Source organism: Symsagittifera roscoffensis, unplaced genomic scaffold, assembly GCF_963678635.1.
Source record: "Symsagittifera roscoffensis unplaced genomic scaffold, txSymRosc1.1 SCAFFOLD_25, whole genome shotgun sequence".
In the NCBI taxonomy this organism is placed as follows: Eukaryota; Metazoa; Xenacoelomorpha; order Acoela; family Convolutidae; genus Symsagittifera; species Symsagittifera roscoffensis.
The window spans coordinates 295,075-315,479 of NW_026971149.1; the positions used below are offsets into that span (position 1 = coordinate 295,075).

At 38.4% G+C, this 20,405-nt stretch overlaps 1 protein-coding gene across 2 annotated transcripts in view; it reads right to left on the reverse strand.

Annotated features, from left to right (window-relative positions):
- LOC134856176 (uncharacterized) overlaps nt 1–20,405 on the reverse strand; it is a 177,368-nt gene that overhangs the window by 13,952 nt on the left and 143,011 nt on the right. For both annotated transcript variants that reach the window (XM_063872541.1, XM_063872540.1), the window contains 4 exons: nt 5,394–5,863; nt 4,860–5,157; nt 4,220–4,429; nt 279–461 (listed from right to left, as the gene is read on the reverse strand). In XM_063872541.1, the coding sequence (XP_063728611.1) occupies nt 279–461; nt 4,220–4,429; nt 4,860–5,157; nt 5,394–5,863 (1,161 nt within the window). The remainder of the gene's footprint in view (nt 1–278; nt 462–4,219; nt 4,430–4,859; nt 5,158–5,393; nt 5,864–20,405) is intronic.

Below are 20,405 nucleotides of genomic sequence, written 5' to 3' on the forward strand. Positions count from 1 at the left end.
GCACGAATATTTGCGACTTAGCTTGGAAAAAAAGAAGGCTTCGCAAATGTAAAAAGGAAAGAAAGAAAGATGGAGAACGATAAAAAAAATAACACCTGAGCTAAAAAGTGGCACCAATATTAGCGACTTAGGTTAAAAAAAAGAAGGTTTCTACTAATACACTCGTTTTGCATGTGTAACAATAGCATGTGATGATGACAATGATAATCATACACAATAAATTGAGGTTCGAACCTCGGATATATTTGGATGATATTTGAATAAGACAGACACTGTACCTGGAAGCAGAAGGTGCTAGCAGAGGAGGAGGAGGAGTGTTGTCTGGTGGATGCTGTGGCTGTCATGAACACACAACAGCCAGTCCTCTTCTCCTTCTCTCTGTCCAACTCCAGACTCAGCCGCACCTCCGCCAGTTCCGTCATGCACGGAGTGTACTTTGCCCCCAGTTTGATCAACTCCATCTAGTAAGTGAACAAGAGAAGCCAGTTGCAGAGCAAGTTAAACATAACAACCGTAATTGCAACCATTCCCAAAAAACTTTAATCGCAAAACAAAAATTACCAGAAAATCATATTAATCATTTTTTGGTTGATCAATTTTTTTTTCAAAAAACTCAGTTCTGTATTTACAAAACTTGTTTCCTTTTTTGTTGGGAAGAGAGTTTAGCAATAATTTGGTAAGTTTCAAAAAAATTTGTTGGCAAAAAACTCAAAATAATGCGTAACAAGGCACGAGATAAATGATATTGAGCTTGAAAATGGGCGAGGGGAAGAATATCAAAAAAAAACAAGATTTGTATTCGAATGTTAATTGAATTTTAAGCCCACAAAACTGCTATCATAAAAGAATTTTAAAAGTTAAAGTGAGTATTTAACTAGAGATTCGCTACGCTAGAAAAATATCAACAAATTGCGTTTAGCTGCTAGATTAGGGCAAAAAAGTCGATAAAATTATAGCGGTTCCCATTTTTCAAGAAATTTTTCTACCGAATTTCGATGCTACATTTCATTAAGATGAAATGTTTTTGTTCACACATTTTTTCGTGGTTCACCGAATTATTACTGCATTTCGTGTGGTACAAGCTCACACAGTGCTGATTTGATAAACAAAAGTTATGAGCACAAAAGTTGCTTGGAATTTAACCAGATAATTTATAATGCAATTCACTTTGCGAAACTCTGATACAAAATCCAACCTTAAGACTCGTCAATTCATTTGGTTCAAGATTGTGGGAAACAAAGCGTCACTTGATGTGAACTAACACAAATTGGCAACGTATTTTCTGCTTAACATCGCAGCAAACAAACGGACCCGTTTTATGGTGCTGTTTATTAACAAAACAAACTGCACCATAAAATTTCTGATAAAATTTCAAGCAAAATTTATGCTCAGAATTTGCGTATTAAATAAACCGACTCTGAGATAACGAAACTCGAAATTTCAATTTTAGTAATTTATTCCAAAATTTCGAACTAGCATTGTAAGAGCTTAATCAGAGCACTCATAGCGTCAGAAAGCCGCATTCAGGTCAGACTTGGTAAAGAATGCTAAAAAGATGAGAATTCATGTTTTTTTCTCGAATGATGATGTTAATTTGGCCAGTTTTATCAGACATAACGTGAGGGCGTTGGAGAAGCCAATATAATAAATCAACGTGAATATTGGGGCGGCTAAAAAGAGAGGAAATTGGAGAAATGGTGTGGATATCTGCGGTTAACATCCAAAAAGACAAGAAACTAGACCACTGTTCTTAAATAAATCAACGCTGATAACTGAAACTTATCACAATCTAATCGTAGTATAATTTCAACACAGAGACGAAGTTGCACTTCGCATACACAAGCAAAAATACGAGCGATAACGCTACTGGGAAAAACTGAATGAAAAAACCTTTGAGTCTACAAAATTTCGTAAGTGAAGCACGCCGATCATGACGCATTAGCAGTACCAGTCAATTTGAAAAAAAAGAAGTTAACCAACTAACATGCCTCAATTTATAGAGCACTCTTATGTAGCAGTAATAACAAGGAAAAAATTAAATGTAATTCAAATAAAATGAAATTCTTTTTTATTTGAGATTTTTTGTAAAAATCATCACCCCACCCGTCATATTAAGTACAGAGGGATAATTTTGGCTCCTAGTAACAAATCAATTATGGCAAATAAGCTTCCTTGAACCAATTTGGAATGATTTCTATGACGGATTAAATCTCCGCTTACGCGTTAATAGCGCGAAATATATCGCGCGTTAATTGTCCCAAATTGGCCAACATTTTTAAACACCCATAACTGTACGAAAATTAATCACGGTGAAATATCGTTCGAAATTTAAGCTCAAGACAACAATACTTTTTGAATGATCTACAAAAAAATCCCGTCAAAAATGGCTAGTTAAGAAGTCGAACTTTGTCTGAAGAAAAAAAACCACCCTGAGCACAATATTTCCGCTACTTTCGTTACGAAAGTCGGAACAATAATAGTCTGTGTTGATATCTTTAGCATTGACTGTACTTAATATTTGCGACTTATAGTATGAAGTATCTTTTTTTCCAATCTAACACAAGCTCTGCGGTTCCATGGATAATAACCGATTATATTGCCATTTTATAGTCAGTATCTATAAAATTACAGAAGTAATCGATTATAATTAATCAAAAATTGATAATCATCATCAAATTTTTTTAATCAATATAATCCTTTATAAACGATTATAATGCACTTTTTGAGAACAATTTATGAATTTTGCAATTTTTTTAAAGGTATCTTATTTCTTGTTTCGTGCAGTTGCTACGTATTACGTTTGATAAATTTCTTACTTTCGATACAATCCCCCACCCCACCCCACCTATCTTATTTAACCCCCCACCCCTGTATACTGGACGTGGACGGGGTAAAAGAATTGGGAGAGGAACAAAAAACTTGGTGAGGGGGTCAAAGTGGAGTGTGTGTGTGTGGGGGGGGGGGGTGTAAACTGTAACTGGGGGTGGGGGGGGGGGGTGGGGTTGAGGTTGGTGGTAAACTTAAATAAACATGGGGTTGGGCGTACGGATAAACGTAGGGGAGTGGTTTATATGCGGGCGTGAGGGGGTAAAAATGGATGGGGGCAAAGTGAGGGGGGGGGGTTAATTTGAGTAGGTTTAGATTGCGAGTAGGAGTAGGCCGTGAGTAACGCAGAAAACTGAATTATTTTGCAATAAATTGAGAAGATTATAATCTGCTATACTCAATACTCAGTTATAATGGATTCTAAATGGATTATAATCCATTCGAATGGATTTTAATGGATTTTGTTTTAAGGGAAATAATCGATTATAATGACAATAAAATCGATTTTGTGGTCTAAATTTGCAACAATAATGGATTATAATGACAACATTTTAGACAATTTTCCATTCTAATCGGTTAAAATCCTGGAACTCCGGTGCAGGAATTGTTGCTTTCATCTCTTACTAGCCAAATTTGTTCCTTGATTGATTTACATCACTCAACAGCTATTTTGAACCATGTTTACAACGTTATTTTCAATCACCCGTTTTATATGTTATGCGCTCGCAAATGGAGTGGGACGAGGCCATGACGTTTTAGCTTGACTGTTTATTACTTTGGTTGACTTTCCATGAGTTTTATTACGCTTTAGCTCGCTTTTGACTTGACTATTAAGATCGAGAATTAGATGTGATAATAGTTTATTTAGATAGAAAATTACGCGGTTTTCCCAACTTTGGTCAAAGTGACCTCCATCAAAGCACAACAAAACGAAAAATGGACACTGGAGTACAACCCTAATTTTCTTTACAGCGTCGTTAATTTACTGTTAGGAAATTAACGACATTAAAAATAGGGACATATTGAAATGTCATGTTTTTCACACAGATTACAGATTTCAGACATTCTGAACTAAACCTAATTTGAACAAGCGAGAAAAAGACAAAAAAGAGAGAAGAGTGTTTTTTGTGAACAGAAAAAACTGTAAAGCCATTGTTTCGCATCTTGTCATTAAAACTGATTGTTTTTTATACATTAGAGAAGGTCATCTACTTTGTGAGCAACCACCAAGATCGTCAGAGCGTTAAGCTTTGTTGCGCTGTTACAAAAACCTTTTCTATATATTTTCTAGCATATACTCCAATTACAATCAACTTATCATCCACAAACATTGTTTCATTCATTCGATTCAGCCATTCAGTGTAGTTGTGTATGTCTGTATGTGTGTACTCACTGGTCTGGGTCCGATCCATACATTGTGTGGCTCCAGAAGTGCCACCTGTTGAGCGTCCACAGTCCTCCTGGCCACCAGTGCACTGCTGCTGCTCATGCCCAGTCCAAATGGACCCACTCCGTGCTGGATGAGTGACGTCACCAGCAGGATGACATGCACAGTGCAGATCCACAGGGTGAAGTAGGGTCTGTGATGATGGATGCCAGTGATCTATCAACCAATCAACCATCTCTTCATTACATCATTACTTCCCCCCACCTACTCCCCTATCCACCCCCCCCCCCCACCTACCTAGTATTGAATGTCCATCCCTATCAAGGAGAGATGGTTAATTGACCAGTAGCACAGAATGTTCCGAACATAAATATTTGACTTAAAAATCAAAAAAAAAAGAAACATTGGAAAATCCAAAAAACTTTTTTTTCTCCCAAATTTCATGTTTTTCTTTTGCAATAATGAGCAAAAGTGGCCAAAATATTGCAGAAAACGCATGAAAAATTAGATGAAAACGCATGAAAAAACGCTCCGAGTAATTTAGTCTGAAAAACGAAAAAACGCGATCCTATCTTCGACGCTCACTTTTTCCAAGTTTTCAACTTATTTGATTTCTCAGACAGAAAACGACACCTATTATTTTCACCTGGTCTCTGACATGTGAATCGAGCCTTCTCATCTTGGGGTTCATGATAACAATAGGGGGCTGATTGCCTCCCCCTCCCCCTCCGACTACGCCAGACGACGCACCCAGCCCCCCACTGCTATCTAATCCAGTCCACAACCCATTGCGACCCCCTCCCCCTGCTCCTGCTCCCATTCTAGAACTGCTGCTTCTCACCCCTCCTGATTGTGCCTTACTGGCTTTTCTCGAGGGTGATTTGTGGTCTGACGCCTGTTTGCAGCCTTTGTTGCGTCTGTGGAATCGGGGACCGGCTGCAGGTCTGCACACAATTGAACTCACAGTCAAAACTGCAATTATTCACTCAAAGGCTCTAATTGGCCATTTAGCGACAGAGAAACAAATTATTAGATACACTTGACCGCTTCGAAGCCCTTAATCAGTTCTTTTGATTTCAGATGTCAACCCAACAATTCCCCTACAACCACGAAAAGATAATAGACAGCAGGGTATTTTAAGATTGTTTTTAAGTTTGATGCTTCAGTTGTTAAGACTCACAAGTGACGCTTGAGGAAGTGAACTCGACTGGTGGGGATGTTGGACCCAGCCGCCGACAACTTCTCCCTCACTTCCTCTTTCCCCTCTTCCTCCCCCTTCTTCACTACTTTGTGGGAAGAATCAACATTTCCAAATGTGAACTTATTTCTTTCTCTCCTTTGTTCACAATTATTCACAAGAGCACCAATCACATTTAAGGAATGCGGTCTGAAACGAGACTGAACACTTTTCTCCACATGTAAACTGTTAGTCTGATCATTCTGAGGCGTAGCGCAATCTTCGTCATTTGCTTCATAACTCTGATCAATTGCATCATCGATTTCTTCCATTTCAGCAATCAATTGTTCTTGTTTTTGGTCGATTTCCTGCTCGTCAGAAGAAGATGCTGATGATGACGAAGAGTCTTCTTTGAGGGCTTCCTTCTCCGAGTTGAGAGTGGGCAAAAACAGGGGTCTAGATCGACCGAAGTTCTGAAACAGCCAGTGATTCAAAAACTAAAATGATTTAAATAGTGCTATGAAAAAAAAAAGAAATAATCAAATTATTGATAGTTTGTTTTCAGGCTGTTTTCATCTCAATGAATGCTACAGAAGTATACTTCAACCATTGCATTCCAGGCTGAGATATTTTCATGAGACCCTCTGGTCCTTTTGAGATGTCTCTGCTTGAAACATTGTTTATCTTCCTTGTTTATAAACTGCGATAAATGAAACAAGAAGAACGAAAAAAGGCTGTGGGTATAGATTACTGCCAGGAATGACACGTTCCTTTTTGATTACCAAAAAGAAGACCCAATTATCTATCTGCAACTAAAAGTCAGCAAACAAAACTAGAACTGGATAATTGCAACTAAAAGTTCTATTTGTAGTTCTGACCGATATAAATGGATTAACTATATACCAATTTTAGCTGTAGGCACCATTAATATGTACCAGTATTTCTTTCTAGCTGTACAAGACAATTCTAAATACTCTCTAAGAATCAGTCAGTTTTAGAATTTCGCGTAAAAGAATTGCCGACAGTTAGCTTGATCAAGACCAAAGAGGACCCAAAGAACTGGAAATATCATATGGCGACAGAGATGGTGGCTATTTTCGGCTTATCCATATTTTTTGCTGAAACAGATTGGAACGATTACAAAAAGTAAAGAACAGCTTTCAAATCAACAAAAATTGCAACCAAAACTTTTTAACGTTACCACTAGCCTTTATAGTGCTAGAATGCTATTCATTTTGATTTATGAGTTGTATATATGAAAATATAAAATTGGACTTTAGAAAAAACCATTCCCTCTATTATAAATTTCAAACTTCGCAAGAATATATAAAATTAGGTTTCAATTACAACCAAATTTTAAAAAATTCACTCTTAGAAAACCTTTATAAACCTCGTAACTGTTTCGCTTTCGCAAATGAGACGAACATCTTGACTGCAACCTGGAATTCTCTCTATTTTTGTTATCGACATTTTTTATGGCAGCACCAACTCCCCCTTGTGTTTCAATCTGAGCGTGTTCTGGAGAAAAGGAGGAAGATTGGCTGAAGTTCGAAGGAATCTTACGAGCTAGTATCATAGTTGCCCGCACACAAGAAGCACAGAATCAAAAAGCTCAATTTTTTTTACATCTCCACTTAGAAGGAAAATCCCTCAGCTTCTATTCAAATCTTAATAAAGCTGTGCAAAAGGATCCCGAACAAGCTTTGGATCAATTGCGAAATCGATACGCAGTTCCTGATCGAATCCGAGAATATCACTTTGAATTGCGCAATAGAAATTTCAATTCCGAAACTGATGATGCACTAGCTAACTCAATTGAACATTCTAGCAAGGTTGACTATTTTAGATGACAACGGCGCACGAATAATCGGAGCAGATGAGCGAAACAGGCGAGTAAGAGAGCAATTCATTGGTGGAATGCCCTATAGGAACAGCATAATTATGCTTCGAGAACACGAAAACGTTTATCGTCTATTATTCGCAGAAGAGTTGAAGCTGACAGAATCGAAAATGACCAGAAGATAGATTGTTCAATCCAAGTCATTCAAGCTAATGCCAGCAATCGCAATGAAGACTGCGAAACTTGTGAAGTCTCTGCAGTTTCAACATTTACTGGCTACGCAGAGAGCAGTCAAAGTTTCGACATATATCTAAATGATGGATACAATATCGATCCTGGCCTCCCAGAAAGTGAATAGTTTTACACTGGTGATAAAGACGCAAAAGAACCATCGAATTTGACCACGAGGATTATTTTGATATTGACTACTATCAAGATACTCAGGACAAAATCTCTGGGTCTGATCAGGAAGAACCTGAGACTGTCGAAGATAAATCGGCAAGCTGGACAATTAAAAATCCATTTTTTGCAAATTATGCAAGTCATGATTCCACTTTTCTACTAAGGCTTATCTTTTCTTCAATTAACTATTACGAATGCCTTCGTACTAACTAACCATCTGACAAACAGACGAGGCAATTTTATCAAAAATTTGCAGTTGTGAAAGAATCGACTCAACAGTTTTCAAACAAGACGCAATATGAACAGTCACAAATCTATACTCTACAAAGAAAACTGAGGCGCAAGGACTTTCAATCCGATCCTAATAACACCTAATATGCAGTTTATACTTCGGCAACTCGTATTTAAAACTTCATTGTGAATACTGTAGCTACTGAAGCAATGATAGCTATCAGACGATAACAAAAAATGTTAGCAAAATCAAATAAGATTCCCACAAATTTTGATGCGCTATTGTCAAATTCACGGACAAACTCAAGTGCGACAAACTAACAAAAAACTAATTGTGTTACTGCGGTTTCAGTGGTCAAAAATTACCTTTGCATAGAATGCCCACGACATCAGCCTTTTTCACTGTTTGTATAAGTTCAAAACAAGCTATCTGCGTGTCGCAGTTACAACTATTCCTTAAATTATCGTTGAATTGAATGCTCACTGCCTCGGCTTAACAATGTTACAGACATTTAGTAACCTTTATCGTCCTTAATGATAGCAGATCCTTAGTATGTAAGCACAACTTCAGCGCTAAATTCTCATATTTTCTACCTATTCTCGTGAAATTGATTACCTTTTAAGGTATCAGCCGTTTTCGAACGTCAATTCTTCAATTATATGATGCATTAAGCTTCAAGTAAATCAGAATTCTACAGAAAACAAATAAACAGCTATTAGTACAGCAAAGTTTTTCTGGACTCGAAAATTACTTTTCTCTCAACTATGTTTTTCGATACAGTTTCACGTGAACCAAAATAATAAAGCCAGATTGACAATCAAGCTGACTAACTATCTTTTTTATCAAGTGTTGATATTACAATGATCTTCACTTTGTAAACCAACTTCATCACGATAAATTCCGGGAAAAAAGATCATTACAATACCTCGATCACTTTCTGTATTTTTAATCTTTATGCACCGCTTAGTAATCCTTTCTTACTCACAATTTAGCCGACGCACTTGACCTTAGAAGTCACTTGACTTTCTTCTAGTGCAACTCTCGCAAGCGCGATTGCCGACAAAGGTGGCGCAGAACTTGAACCTTAGCGATGTTATTATTCTTTGCTATGGAGAGCTTTCGAGCAACAAGCTGTTCGTCACAACAGCCCTATGCAAATATCCACTGAGATTTCGCACTATCACCGCTAAGTAGTTGTTTATTCTCCTTTTTCAGTTTGACCCACACTCCGCTGATATCTAAAGTAGGTAAACCACTTAAAATTCAGCAGATGACTCAAAACAAACACACAAAAGACAAAACCCAAACATGACACAAAACTTTAAAATTGAAACAAAGTTCACGATCTCCAATTTATAAAATGTCTCCATTAATTGATTTTTACAATTGCTTCATGTAAAAGTGTTTAAACTGAGATTGACAGATAATCAATCAATGCAACCAGAGTACTACTGGATTCATTTTGTTAAAAATGCAAATTACCTACCATTGAGGCCCTAATAGGGACCCATTGGGACCTCTTACCAACTTTAACACTCCCTCCCAAAAAAAATTTAACTTGCGATAACATGAAAAAATTGGCAAAACAGGTTACCAAGAAGATCTTGATATAATACTTCCTTTATCGACTTTCGTGGTCGCGTCTAGTAGAACTTGACTTACAAAAAATCCAGTTCCAAGCACATTTTACGAAAAAGTTTTAAATTTTCACTTTGTTCGTACACATTTTGACGTTCTAAGCACGATTAGTCATTAACAATTTTTAACCAAGAGTACGCTTCCTTTCCTAGAAACCAAAAACTCATTGTAGCAAGTAGTTTCACCCTCTTTAACCAGTACGAAAACGAAATTAGTCTCCCATCCTGACAAAAAAACTGGCTCCAACAAGTCGCCAGAAAATTGGACAGCGTTCAACCGTGATAGCAAGCTTCTCCCAACATTTCACAATTTTGAAACCTAATTTTGAGAAAAATTGTCAGTAAGAAGTCAAACTGGGCTCTACTAAAACTAAGTTAGAGAAACGAGAAAGCCTCGAATCGAAATTTAAATTAGTAACTTTTGTGCACCACACTCTATTCGATTATTTGAGGACAAAAAATCATCCAACCGACATCTTTCAGGAGGAGGTTTAGGTAGCGTGGCTAAAATCATAATTTTTTGTAAATTTTTAATTGATTCGGCTGGTTTTCCTCTCTTGTTACTGCTGAATCCAAGGTGAATTCCATTAGCATTTTCACTCCCTTTTTCTATCTCATTAATGATTCCCCTTAACAAGCCTTCTGCTAATCTATCTTTCATTACCAATCGCACTACAACAATCACCATTGTGGAAAGCAGCGATAGAACAGGAAGCAGGTAGCGCGGGAATATGTAAAATACAAGAAATGACAGTTGCTATTTCTTCAGAAAAAAAGCCCGCAAGGATAAGAACGACACGTTATTTTTTGATAACCAGCAAATAAAACTAGAACTGGATAATTGCAACTAAGACTCTATTTGTAGTTCTGACCAATAAAAAATGCACCAACTACAAAAAACTTTTAGCTGTAGGCACCACTTTTTTACACCAGTATTTCCTTTTAGCTATAGAAGACAATTCCAAACTCACTCTCTAAGAATCACTCAGTTTTAAAGTTTAGCGGAGAAGGATCGCCAACAGTAAGCTTGATCAAGACTAAGCAGAAACCAAAAAAACTAGAATTATTAAAAATACCTAGCTGTATGTTTTGTTTAACATGCTCATTGTTCAATTGAGATGATTTACAAACAGGTGATTCAAACTTTTCAAGTCTCTTTTAGCATGATTTTGTTTGAAATTCATCCATTTTTTTCCAAATTTAACGGCACAATTGAGATATTTTCGTTCTCTTGCAAGAACTGAGTTTTTCGTATTACAGTTTGCACCGGTCGTAACTGTTTTTGAGTTCTCTGTTTAAAACATCTAGCCAAGTCGTCATTTTAAAAATGTTTTGTAAAATATCTGCAGGATTTTTTTTTTAATTTTAGATATTATTTAAAATATCGTATATGAAAGGACTTCAGTAGACCTATAACTAATACTCTTATTCGTATTATGTAGAAATTACTCTTGAATAAAAGTATTTGCTATGATCTCCCCAGATCATTCTCCAGTTGGCTCATATAGCTTTTGGACTGGGAATGAGCAGCAGCAAGGCACTAAAGTTGACTCATAACCTTGATTCATTCGCGTTTTAACCACTAATTTCTGCTTTGCCTGTTTAAAATTCATTGTTTCTGTTTTATCGAAGTTGTGAGTTTCATCGTTATCTTTCAGCCAATTTTCAGTTTCGTCCATTGATAAGTTTGCTCAAAAATGACCAGACGCTAAAGTAAAAACAGCATTTTGTTCCTCATTGATTAAAGTCTTAGCATTTTGCTGAGTTAAGAGCAAATCGTTCACGAAAAAACGTTTTATCTGACTAAGATATGTGAACAGTGTGCTGCTTCCGAGATAGGATGTCAAGAATTTGGAAATCTAATCACACAACTCAAAAGAATAACATAGTTTTATTTTGAAATTGTGCTTGATCGACTGTGTCGAAGAAATTTCAGATCAAGAAAAGCAAAAAGCTCAACTTGCATCAAGTTGAGTTGCTTCGTGAGTGACATTGGTTGATTTTCGATTTAAGCGTTAACGTATTTAACGTATTATGTGAATTATTGTGTGTAAAATTACTGATTCAGACACCTCGGACACCCCTCGCCCAAATGATAACGGTCCACGGAAAAGGAAATTGCCCGTTAGAACTCGGTAACTAGCGGTTGGAACGGGGCCACAATTTAGTACCTGATGAACCTAGTTGAGGGAAGGTTAAGTTAGGAATCCCAGACCCCTGGACCTTTCCTTCCGGTGTCATGCTCTAAGCAAATAGTCCCAATTCCGACTTCCGGAAGTCGTTTCTCGGCCCACTGAACGCAGGGAGCCGAAACATTGGAATTTGATAGGTAATGACAGGGTATTAGAATTTGGGACAAATCGGACAGGTGGACCGGAAGTTAATAGAATGTGGGAAAAAAACTTTAGGCAATTTACTCAAAATAATAAGCCAGACATATTGACTGTATAGCGGCAATGGACTTTAGATGCGAACGACGGAGAAAGAACCCTGCTGAGTAGAACCCATCCGGCAACTCCTTCCGGTGTTAATAGCCTTTTACCAGGAAAAATGATAATGGACATTAGAAACGGGTGACTTGGGATGTACTCATGGGATATGAAAGAAACTTGTTAGTTAGGTCCCCCATGAACCCTGAGCCTGTCCGAGAAAATTTGACCCTGGGTGACCTTAAGTTGACTAATCCCCAGCGCAATCCCTGGAAAGAGGAATTGTTCACCTTACTAATAATTGGGAGGAAACTTATTTATTCGGAATTGAAGAAGAAGCTGAGTGCGATATAGCTTTTCCATTGCAACCATGTAATAAAATTAATTCGGTTAATATTGCGTTCAGCTAATATTGCGTAATTCGGTTAATATTGCGTCCGGTTAATATTGCGTTCAGCTCAGCTTGGCGAATAATCGGTTAAGAGCAATTCAACTAGACAACAAAAAAGTAGTCCAAGAGAAAACTGGCACCAGAAGGACCACGGCATGAGAATTGAACAAAATGAACGGAGGGAATTTTACTTGGCTCCCCGGAGGTAATTTTCTGGCCTAATTTGATCCCTAACAGATGAGTGAAGTTCTTTTGATAGCTAGAAAGTTGGGATTTGGAAAGAACATCGATCAAAATTTTAGATACTTGACATGAATTAGCTACCCATGAAAAGGGTCTTTCCTTACCCTCGGGAGGTCGGAACGTTAACAGGATAATTGAATAAAGACATTGGGAGTGTCACTGACTAATCAACGCATCGTTTAAATTTTAATTTGAACTCGAGGGCTAAAGTTCGCGGACGTCAGGAATAAGTTGATCAGGATTGTGTTTCCTTGGTCAATTTGTTTCCTTGGTTGACCTTGTCATAAAACATGTGCGGACAAGTGATTTAAGCGGATGTATTGTAATGAACCATCGAATTTGACCACGAGGATTATTTTGATATTGACTACTATCAAGATACTCAGGACAAAATCTCTGGGTCTGATCAGGAAGAACCTGAGACTGTCGAAGATAAATCGGCAAGCTGGACAATTAAAAATCCATTTTTTGCAAATTATGCAAGTCATGATTCCACTTTTCTACTAAGGCTTATCTTTTCTTCAATTAACTATTACGAATGCCTTCGTACTAACTAACCATCTGACAAACAGACGAGGCAATTTTATCAAAAATTTGCAGTTGTGAAAGAATCGACTCAACAGTTTTCAAACAAGACGCAATATGAACAGTCACAAATCTATACTCTACAAAGAAAACTGAGGCGCAAGGACTTTCAATCCGATCCTAATAACACCTAATATGCAGTTTATACTTCGGCAACTCGTATTTAAAACTTCATTGTGAATACCGTAGCTACTGAAGCAATGATAGCTATCAGACGATAACAAAAAATGTTAGCAAAATCAAATAAGATTCCCACAAATTTTGATGCGCTATTGTCAAATTCACGGACAAACTCAAGTGCGACAAACTAACAAAAAACTAATTGTGTTACTGCGGTTTCAGTGGTCAAAAATTACCTTTGCATAGAATGCCCACGACATCAGCCTTTTTCACTGTTTGTATAAGTTCAAAACAAGCTATCTGCGTGTCGCAGTTACAACTATTCCTTAAATTATCGTTGAATTGAATGCTCACTGCCTCGGCTTAACAATGCTACAGACATTTAGTAACCTTTATCGTCCTTAATGATAGCAGATCCTTAGTATGTAAGCACAACTTCAGCGCTAAATTCTCATATTTTCTACCTATTCTTGTGAAATTGATTACCTTTTAAGGTATCAGCCGTTTTCGAACGTCAATTCTTCAATTATATGATGCATTAAGCTTCAAGTAAATCAGAATTCTACAGAAAACAAATAAACAGCTATTAGTACAGCAAAGTTTTTCTGGACTCGAAAATTACTTTTCTCTCAACTATGTTTTTCGATACAGTTTCACGTGAACCAAAATAATAAAGCCAGATTGACAATCAAGCTGACTAACTATCTTTTTTATCAAGTGTTGATATTACAATGATCTTCACTTTGTAAACCAACTTCATCACGATAAATTCCGGGAAAAAAGATCATTACAATACCTCGATCACTTTCTGTATTTTTAATCTTTATGCACCGCTTAGTAATCCTTTCTTACTCACAATTTAGCCGACGCACTTGACCTTAGAAGTCACTTGACTTTCTTCTAGTGCAACTCTCGCAAGCGCGATTGCCGACAAAGGTGGCGCAGAACTTGAACCTTAGCGATGTTATTATTCTTTGCTATGGAGAGCTTTCGAGCAACAAGCTGTTCGTCACAACAGCCCTATGCAAATATCCACTGAGATTTCGCACTATCACCGCTAAGTAGTTGTTTATTCTCCTTTTTCAGTTTGACCCACACTCCGCTGATATCTAAAGTAGGTAAACCACTTAAAATTCAGCAGATGACTCAAAACAAACACACAAAAGACAAAACCCAAACATGACACAAAACTTTAAAATTGAAACAAAGTTCACGATCTCCAATTTATAAAATGTCTCCATTAATTGATTTTTACAATTGCTTCATGTAAAAGTGTTTAAACTGAGATTGACAGATAATCAATCAATGCAACCAGAGTACTACTGGATTCATTTTGTTAAAAATGCAAATTACCTACCATTGAGGCCCTAATAGGGACCCATTGGGACCTCTTACCAACTTTAACACTCCCTCCCAAAAAAAATTTAACTTGCGATAACATGAAAAAATTGGCAAAACAGGTTACCAAGAAGATCTTGATATAATACTTCCTTTATCGACTTTCGTGGTCGCGTCTAGTAGAACTTGACTTACAAAAAATCCAGTTCCAAGCACATTTTACGAAAAAGTTTTAAATTTTCACTTTGTTCGTACACATTTTGACGTTCTAAGCACGATTAGTCATTAACAATTTTTAACCAAGAGTACGCTTCCTTTCCTAGAAACCAAAAACTCATTGTAGCAAGTAGTTTCACCCTCTTTAACCAGTACGAAAACGAAATTAGTCTCCCATCCTGACAAAAAAACTGGCTCCAACAAGTCGCCAGAAAATTGGACAGCGTTCAACCGTGATAGCAAGCTTCTCCCAACATTTCACAATTTTGAAACCTAATTTTGAGAAAAATTGTCAGTAAGAAGTCAAACTGGGCTCTACTAAAACTAAGTTAGAGAAACGAGAAAGCCTCGAATCGAAATTTAAATTAGTAACTTTTGTGCACCACACTCTATTCGATTATTTGAGGACAAAAAATCATCCAACCGACATCTTTCAGGAGGAGGTTTAGGTAGCGTGGCTAAAATCATAATTTTTTGTAAATTTTTAATTGATTCGGCTGGTTTTCCTCTCTTGTTACTGCTGAATCCAAGGTGAATTCCATTAGCATTTTCACTCCCTTTTTCTATCTCATTAATGATTCCCCTTAACAAGCCTTCTGCTAATCTATCTTTCATTACCAATCGCACTACAACAATCACCATTGTGGAAAGCAGCGATAGAACAGGAAGCAGGTAGCGCGGGAATATGTAAAATACAAGAAATGACAGTTGCTATTTCTTCAGAAAAAAAGCCCGCAAGGATAAGAACGACACGTTATTTTTTGATAACCAGCAAATAAAACTAGAACTGGATAATTGCAACTAAGACTCTATTTGTAGTTCTGACCAATAGAAAATGCACCAACTACAAAAAACTTTTAGCTGTAGGCACCACTTTTTTACACCAGTATTTCCTTTGAGCTATAGAAGACAATTCCAAACTCACTCTCTAAGAATCACTCAGTTTTAAAGTTTAGCGGAGAAGGATCGCCAACAGTAAGCTTGATCAAGACTAAGCAGAAACCAAAAAAACTAGAATTATTAAAAATACCTAGCTGTATGTTTTGTTTAACATGCTCATTGTTCAATTGAGATGATTTACAAACAGGTGATTCAAACTTTTCAAGTCTCTTTTAGCATGATTTTGTTTGAAATTCATCCATTTTTTTCCAAATTTAACGGCACAATTGAGATATTTTCGTTCTCTTGCAAGAACTGAGTTTTTCGTATTACAGTTTGCACCGGTCGTAACTGTTTTTGAGTTCTCTGTTTAAAACATCTAGCCAAGTCGTCATTTTAAAAATGTTTTGTAAAATATCTGCAGGATTTTTTTTTTAATTTTAGATATTATTTAAAATATCGTATATGAAAGGACTTCAGTAGACCTATAACTAATACTCTTATTCGTATTATGTAGAAATTACTCTTGAATAAAAGTATTTGCTATGATCTCCCCAGATCATTCTCCAGTTGGCTCATATAGCTTTTGGACTGGGAATGAGCAGCAGCAGCTTCGTGAGTGACATTGGTTGATTTTCGATTTAAGCGTTAACGTATTTAACGTATTATGTGAATTATTGTGTGTAAAATTACTGATTCAGACACCTCGGACACCCCTCGCCCAAATGATAACGGTCCACGGAAAAGGAAATTGCCCGTTAGAACTCGGTAACTAGCGGTTGGAACGGGGCCACAATTTAGTACCTGATGAACCTAGTTGAGGGAAGGTTAAGTTAGGAATCCCAGACCCCTGGACCTTTCCTTCCGGTGTCATGCTCTAAGCAAATAGTCCCAATTCCGACTTCCGGAAGTCGTTTCTCGGCCCACTGAACGCAGGGAGCCGAAACATTGGAATTTGATAGGTAATGACAGGGTATTAGAATTTGGGACAAATCGGACAGGTGGACCGGAAGTTAATAGAATGTGGGAAAAAAACTTTAGGCAATTTACTCAAAATAATAAGCCAGACATATTGACTTTATAGCGGCAATGGACTTTAGATGCGAACGACGGAGAAAGAACCCTGCTGAGTAGAACCCATCCGGCAACTCCTTCCGGTGTTAATAGCCTTTTACCAGGAAAAATGATAATGGACATTAGAAACGGGTGACTTGGGATGTACTCATGGGATATGAAAGAAACTTGTTAGTTAGGTCCCCCATGAACCCTGAGCCTGTCCGAGAAAATTTGACCCTGGGTGACCTTAAGTTGACTAATCCCCAGCGCAATCCCTGGAAAGAGGAATTGTTCACCTTACTAATAATTGGGAGGAAACTTATTTATTCGGAATTGAAGAAGAAGCTGAGTGCGATATAGCTTTTCCATTGCAACCATGTAATAAAATTAATTCGGTTAATATTGCGTTCAGCTAATATTGCGTAATTCGGTTAATATTGCGTCCGGTTAATATTGCGTTCAGCTCAGCTTGGCGAATAATCGGTTAAGAGCAATTCAACTAGACAACAAAAAAGTAGTCCAAGAGAAAACTGGCACCAGAAGGACCACGGCATGAGAATTGAACAAAATGAACGGAGGGAATTTTACTTGGCTCCCCGGAGGTAATTTTCTGGCCTAATTTGATCCCTAACAGATGAGTGAAGTTCTTTTGATAGCTAGAAAGTTGGGATTTGGAAAGAACATCGATCAAAATTTTAGATACTTGACATGAATTAGCTACCCATGAAAAGGGTCTTTCCTTACCCTCGGGAGGTCGGAACGTTAACAGGATAATTGAATAAAGACATTGGGAGTGTCACTGACTAATCAACGCATCGTTTAAATTTTAATTTGAACTCGAGGGCTAAAGTTCGTGGACGTCAGGAATAAGTTGATCAGGATTGTGTTTCCTTGGTCAATTTGTTTCCTTGGTTGACCTTGTCATAAAACATGTGCGGACAAGTGATTTAAGCGGATGTCAGGACTGATAGAGAATGGCGTGACTTAACTACAACTAAGTGTAAAAAATCATAAGGAACTGGAGGGTACAGGAGAGCCTCCATGAACACTTACGCTGAGAGAACGAACGGATGAGTCTCAGTAAGAAAACGATTGAGTAAACCGAGAAGAATAGTTGGTCCGTGGAGAACGCCATTGCTAGATGCGAGGCTAGTTGTGTCGCACAAATGTTAGTTATTTACTTCAGGTGATTTGAACCTGAGTTTAGTACCGGGTTGAATTAGTTCGGTGAGCAAGTTTCGCTGCTGGAGAAGGCGAGTTTGGCATTGCGTCAAGCGAAGATTGAAGATAAGGTTGATGAGGCGGTGACCAAAAGGAACGAAATGCGTGCTTAGTAATAGAAATTCTTAAATAGTAGTTAGTTCATCAAGGGCGTTCAAAATTGCTTTGTTATACTTTCTTTGCAATTCAGAACTTTCTTATTGTGCCCACGATTTGTCGAACTAGCTACAAACGCAAGAGGAGCGCAGATAAGAGCATAAACCGAGGGGAAGTTGCGTAATTCTTTGATCGGCCGATTTAGTCTGCCTAACATAACCCTTTTGGGATTGTGGATAAAATCGTGTCTTAGTGCTCCCGCTACTACACGGTGTAAAGGGGGAATACTTTGCGGCCGTTTAGTAGAGTGAGAGCGTGCTTAGATGAGACTATTCCCAGAGAACTCTATATTGGCGCTCCTGGGCTGGCCTTCTTGATCGAGCGAACAACGATTTTGGATTCGGCAACGACGAGTGTTGAAGGAGGAATTGATCAAAAAACGACAAAAAAATGAATCAGGACTACCTAGCATCAAACGAAGTGTTATTCGAAGCACGAATAGACGACGTGTTTCTGCTGGAAGCTGATTTAGGAAGTCTGGGCAGTTCAAACTGATTCAATTACGTTGATTTCAGAGCAATGCACCCGAGAAAAGACGCGGGAACTAATGTGGTCCAAGAAAAGACGCGGTGCTGTCATTCATTGCTGTGCATTCATGAAGTCGGTGATAGGTGGTAGAACTTGTCCAGTCCAATGTTGATGAGTCTCAGCACGCTGAAACGAAAACCGAAAATCAGAGTGAACTATCAATGGCGCTGTATTCATGCGGGTGGTAATTCGGTGCCCTTGCCGAAAGAGATAGTTTTTCCCTTGGGCGACAGTACTAGATGTGGCAGAGTATGAACCACTCCGTTGACCCCAAGACGCATGAAGGAGAACTTATTGCACTCAGATCCGAAGGGGCGGACGAGTGGCAAGCTTTCGTGTTGGGCAAAGTCTGCGTAGAATTAGCGGAAATCGAGATTGACAAAAAGACAGATTGCAATGTGATATCCGAAGGATTGCGTGAGCTCCTCAGATAGGGGCCACTTGTCCGGAGGTTCAATGAACAGTTGAAAGGCACCTTCACAGGAAAAGAACGAAACAGGTGTACGCGCTTGGATACATCGTAGCGAAAATCAAGATGGGAAAATTCAAGGTTGTGTTCACATTCATCGTTATCGGCGAAAGCGAGCTTGACTCCAGGGTGGTCCTCAGTGCTCATGAACTCAAAGAGTGCTATGGCCTGTTTGTGAGAGAGAATAAATCAATGATCTGCCAAGAGAGTGATGCTATTCAGCCAGTCCCGCTAATGTTCGAGAGGCTACCAATTAAGGTGACAATATCACTCGATGAAGGAACGATTGGCTCGAAAATGAAGACTACGATGCAAAACGATAAAAACGACATTGAACAGAAAACGCCATGTATGAGTATAGTCGACGACCGGACCATGATGTTTGAACCCGAGCTGTCGATGGCCAGTGATTGGAATCGTGACAAAGATGAAGATCGAACGGTTATTAATGGGCTGCTAGAGTCCGGCAACGGATCGTGCGAAGTGATACGGAGCAGCACTTCATTGATGGGTTCGTGGATAGCCTTCTCTTTTAGTCCGTATGGAACTGGAAGAGACAATTTGCGTTCACTTGATTAATATCTGCGCTTCCATGATTCTGAAAACTTTTCCTCCACTTGGAGCTTTCAATGGCAAACTCAAGGAGCGGTGGGACGACCAGTTTAGTGATGCAAGTGTGTTGGGGTTCTGATTGAGACATTTACGGAGCGATCTGATGCTGTGGTGGCGGCGGCAACTGAAAAAGAAGTCGACGTGGTGTTGAGCTCCCAACAACTAGAATAACTACATGGGATGCTCTTCGAACGTCCGAGAGGAGTGCTGAGGACTGGAAGTGATGGGACGGTTGAGATGATCACCGAATCCAGTGATGAACTGATGTAGCACACTTTCGAAGTTTTGTTTGGCGAGAGCGGCTAATTTAAAGTCCCAAGTTTTAGGCATGTAGGGAGAGAAAGACACCTGACGAAGAACTCCGCGGACAGGAAGCTGTTGAAAATAAAACTTCGGAGCAGGGAAAAATGGGCAGTAGAAGAGGGTGTACCATCAAAGAAGAACCCGAATCTCTGAGTTCCACGCCCAGCAAGGGTATGGTGCAAGTCTTAGGAGAGATTGGCAAAAGCACATCCGACTACAGCCTCGGAAGAACCTCGTAGAAAGTTTGTGAACGCTCGATAATTTGTTTCGCACTACAGGTCAGCTAAAATTGGATATTTTTCAAATAGTAAAACCATTCATTGTAGTGCGAAGCTATGAAACAGACGCAGATATAGTC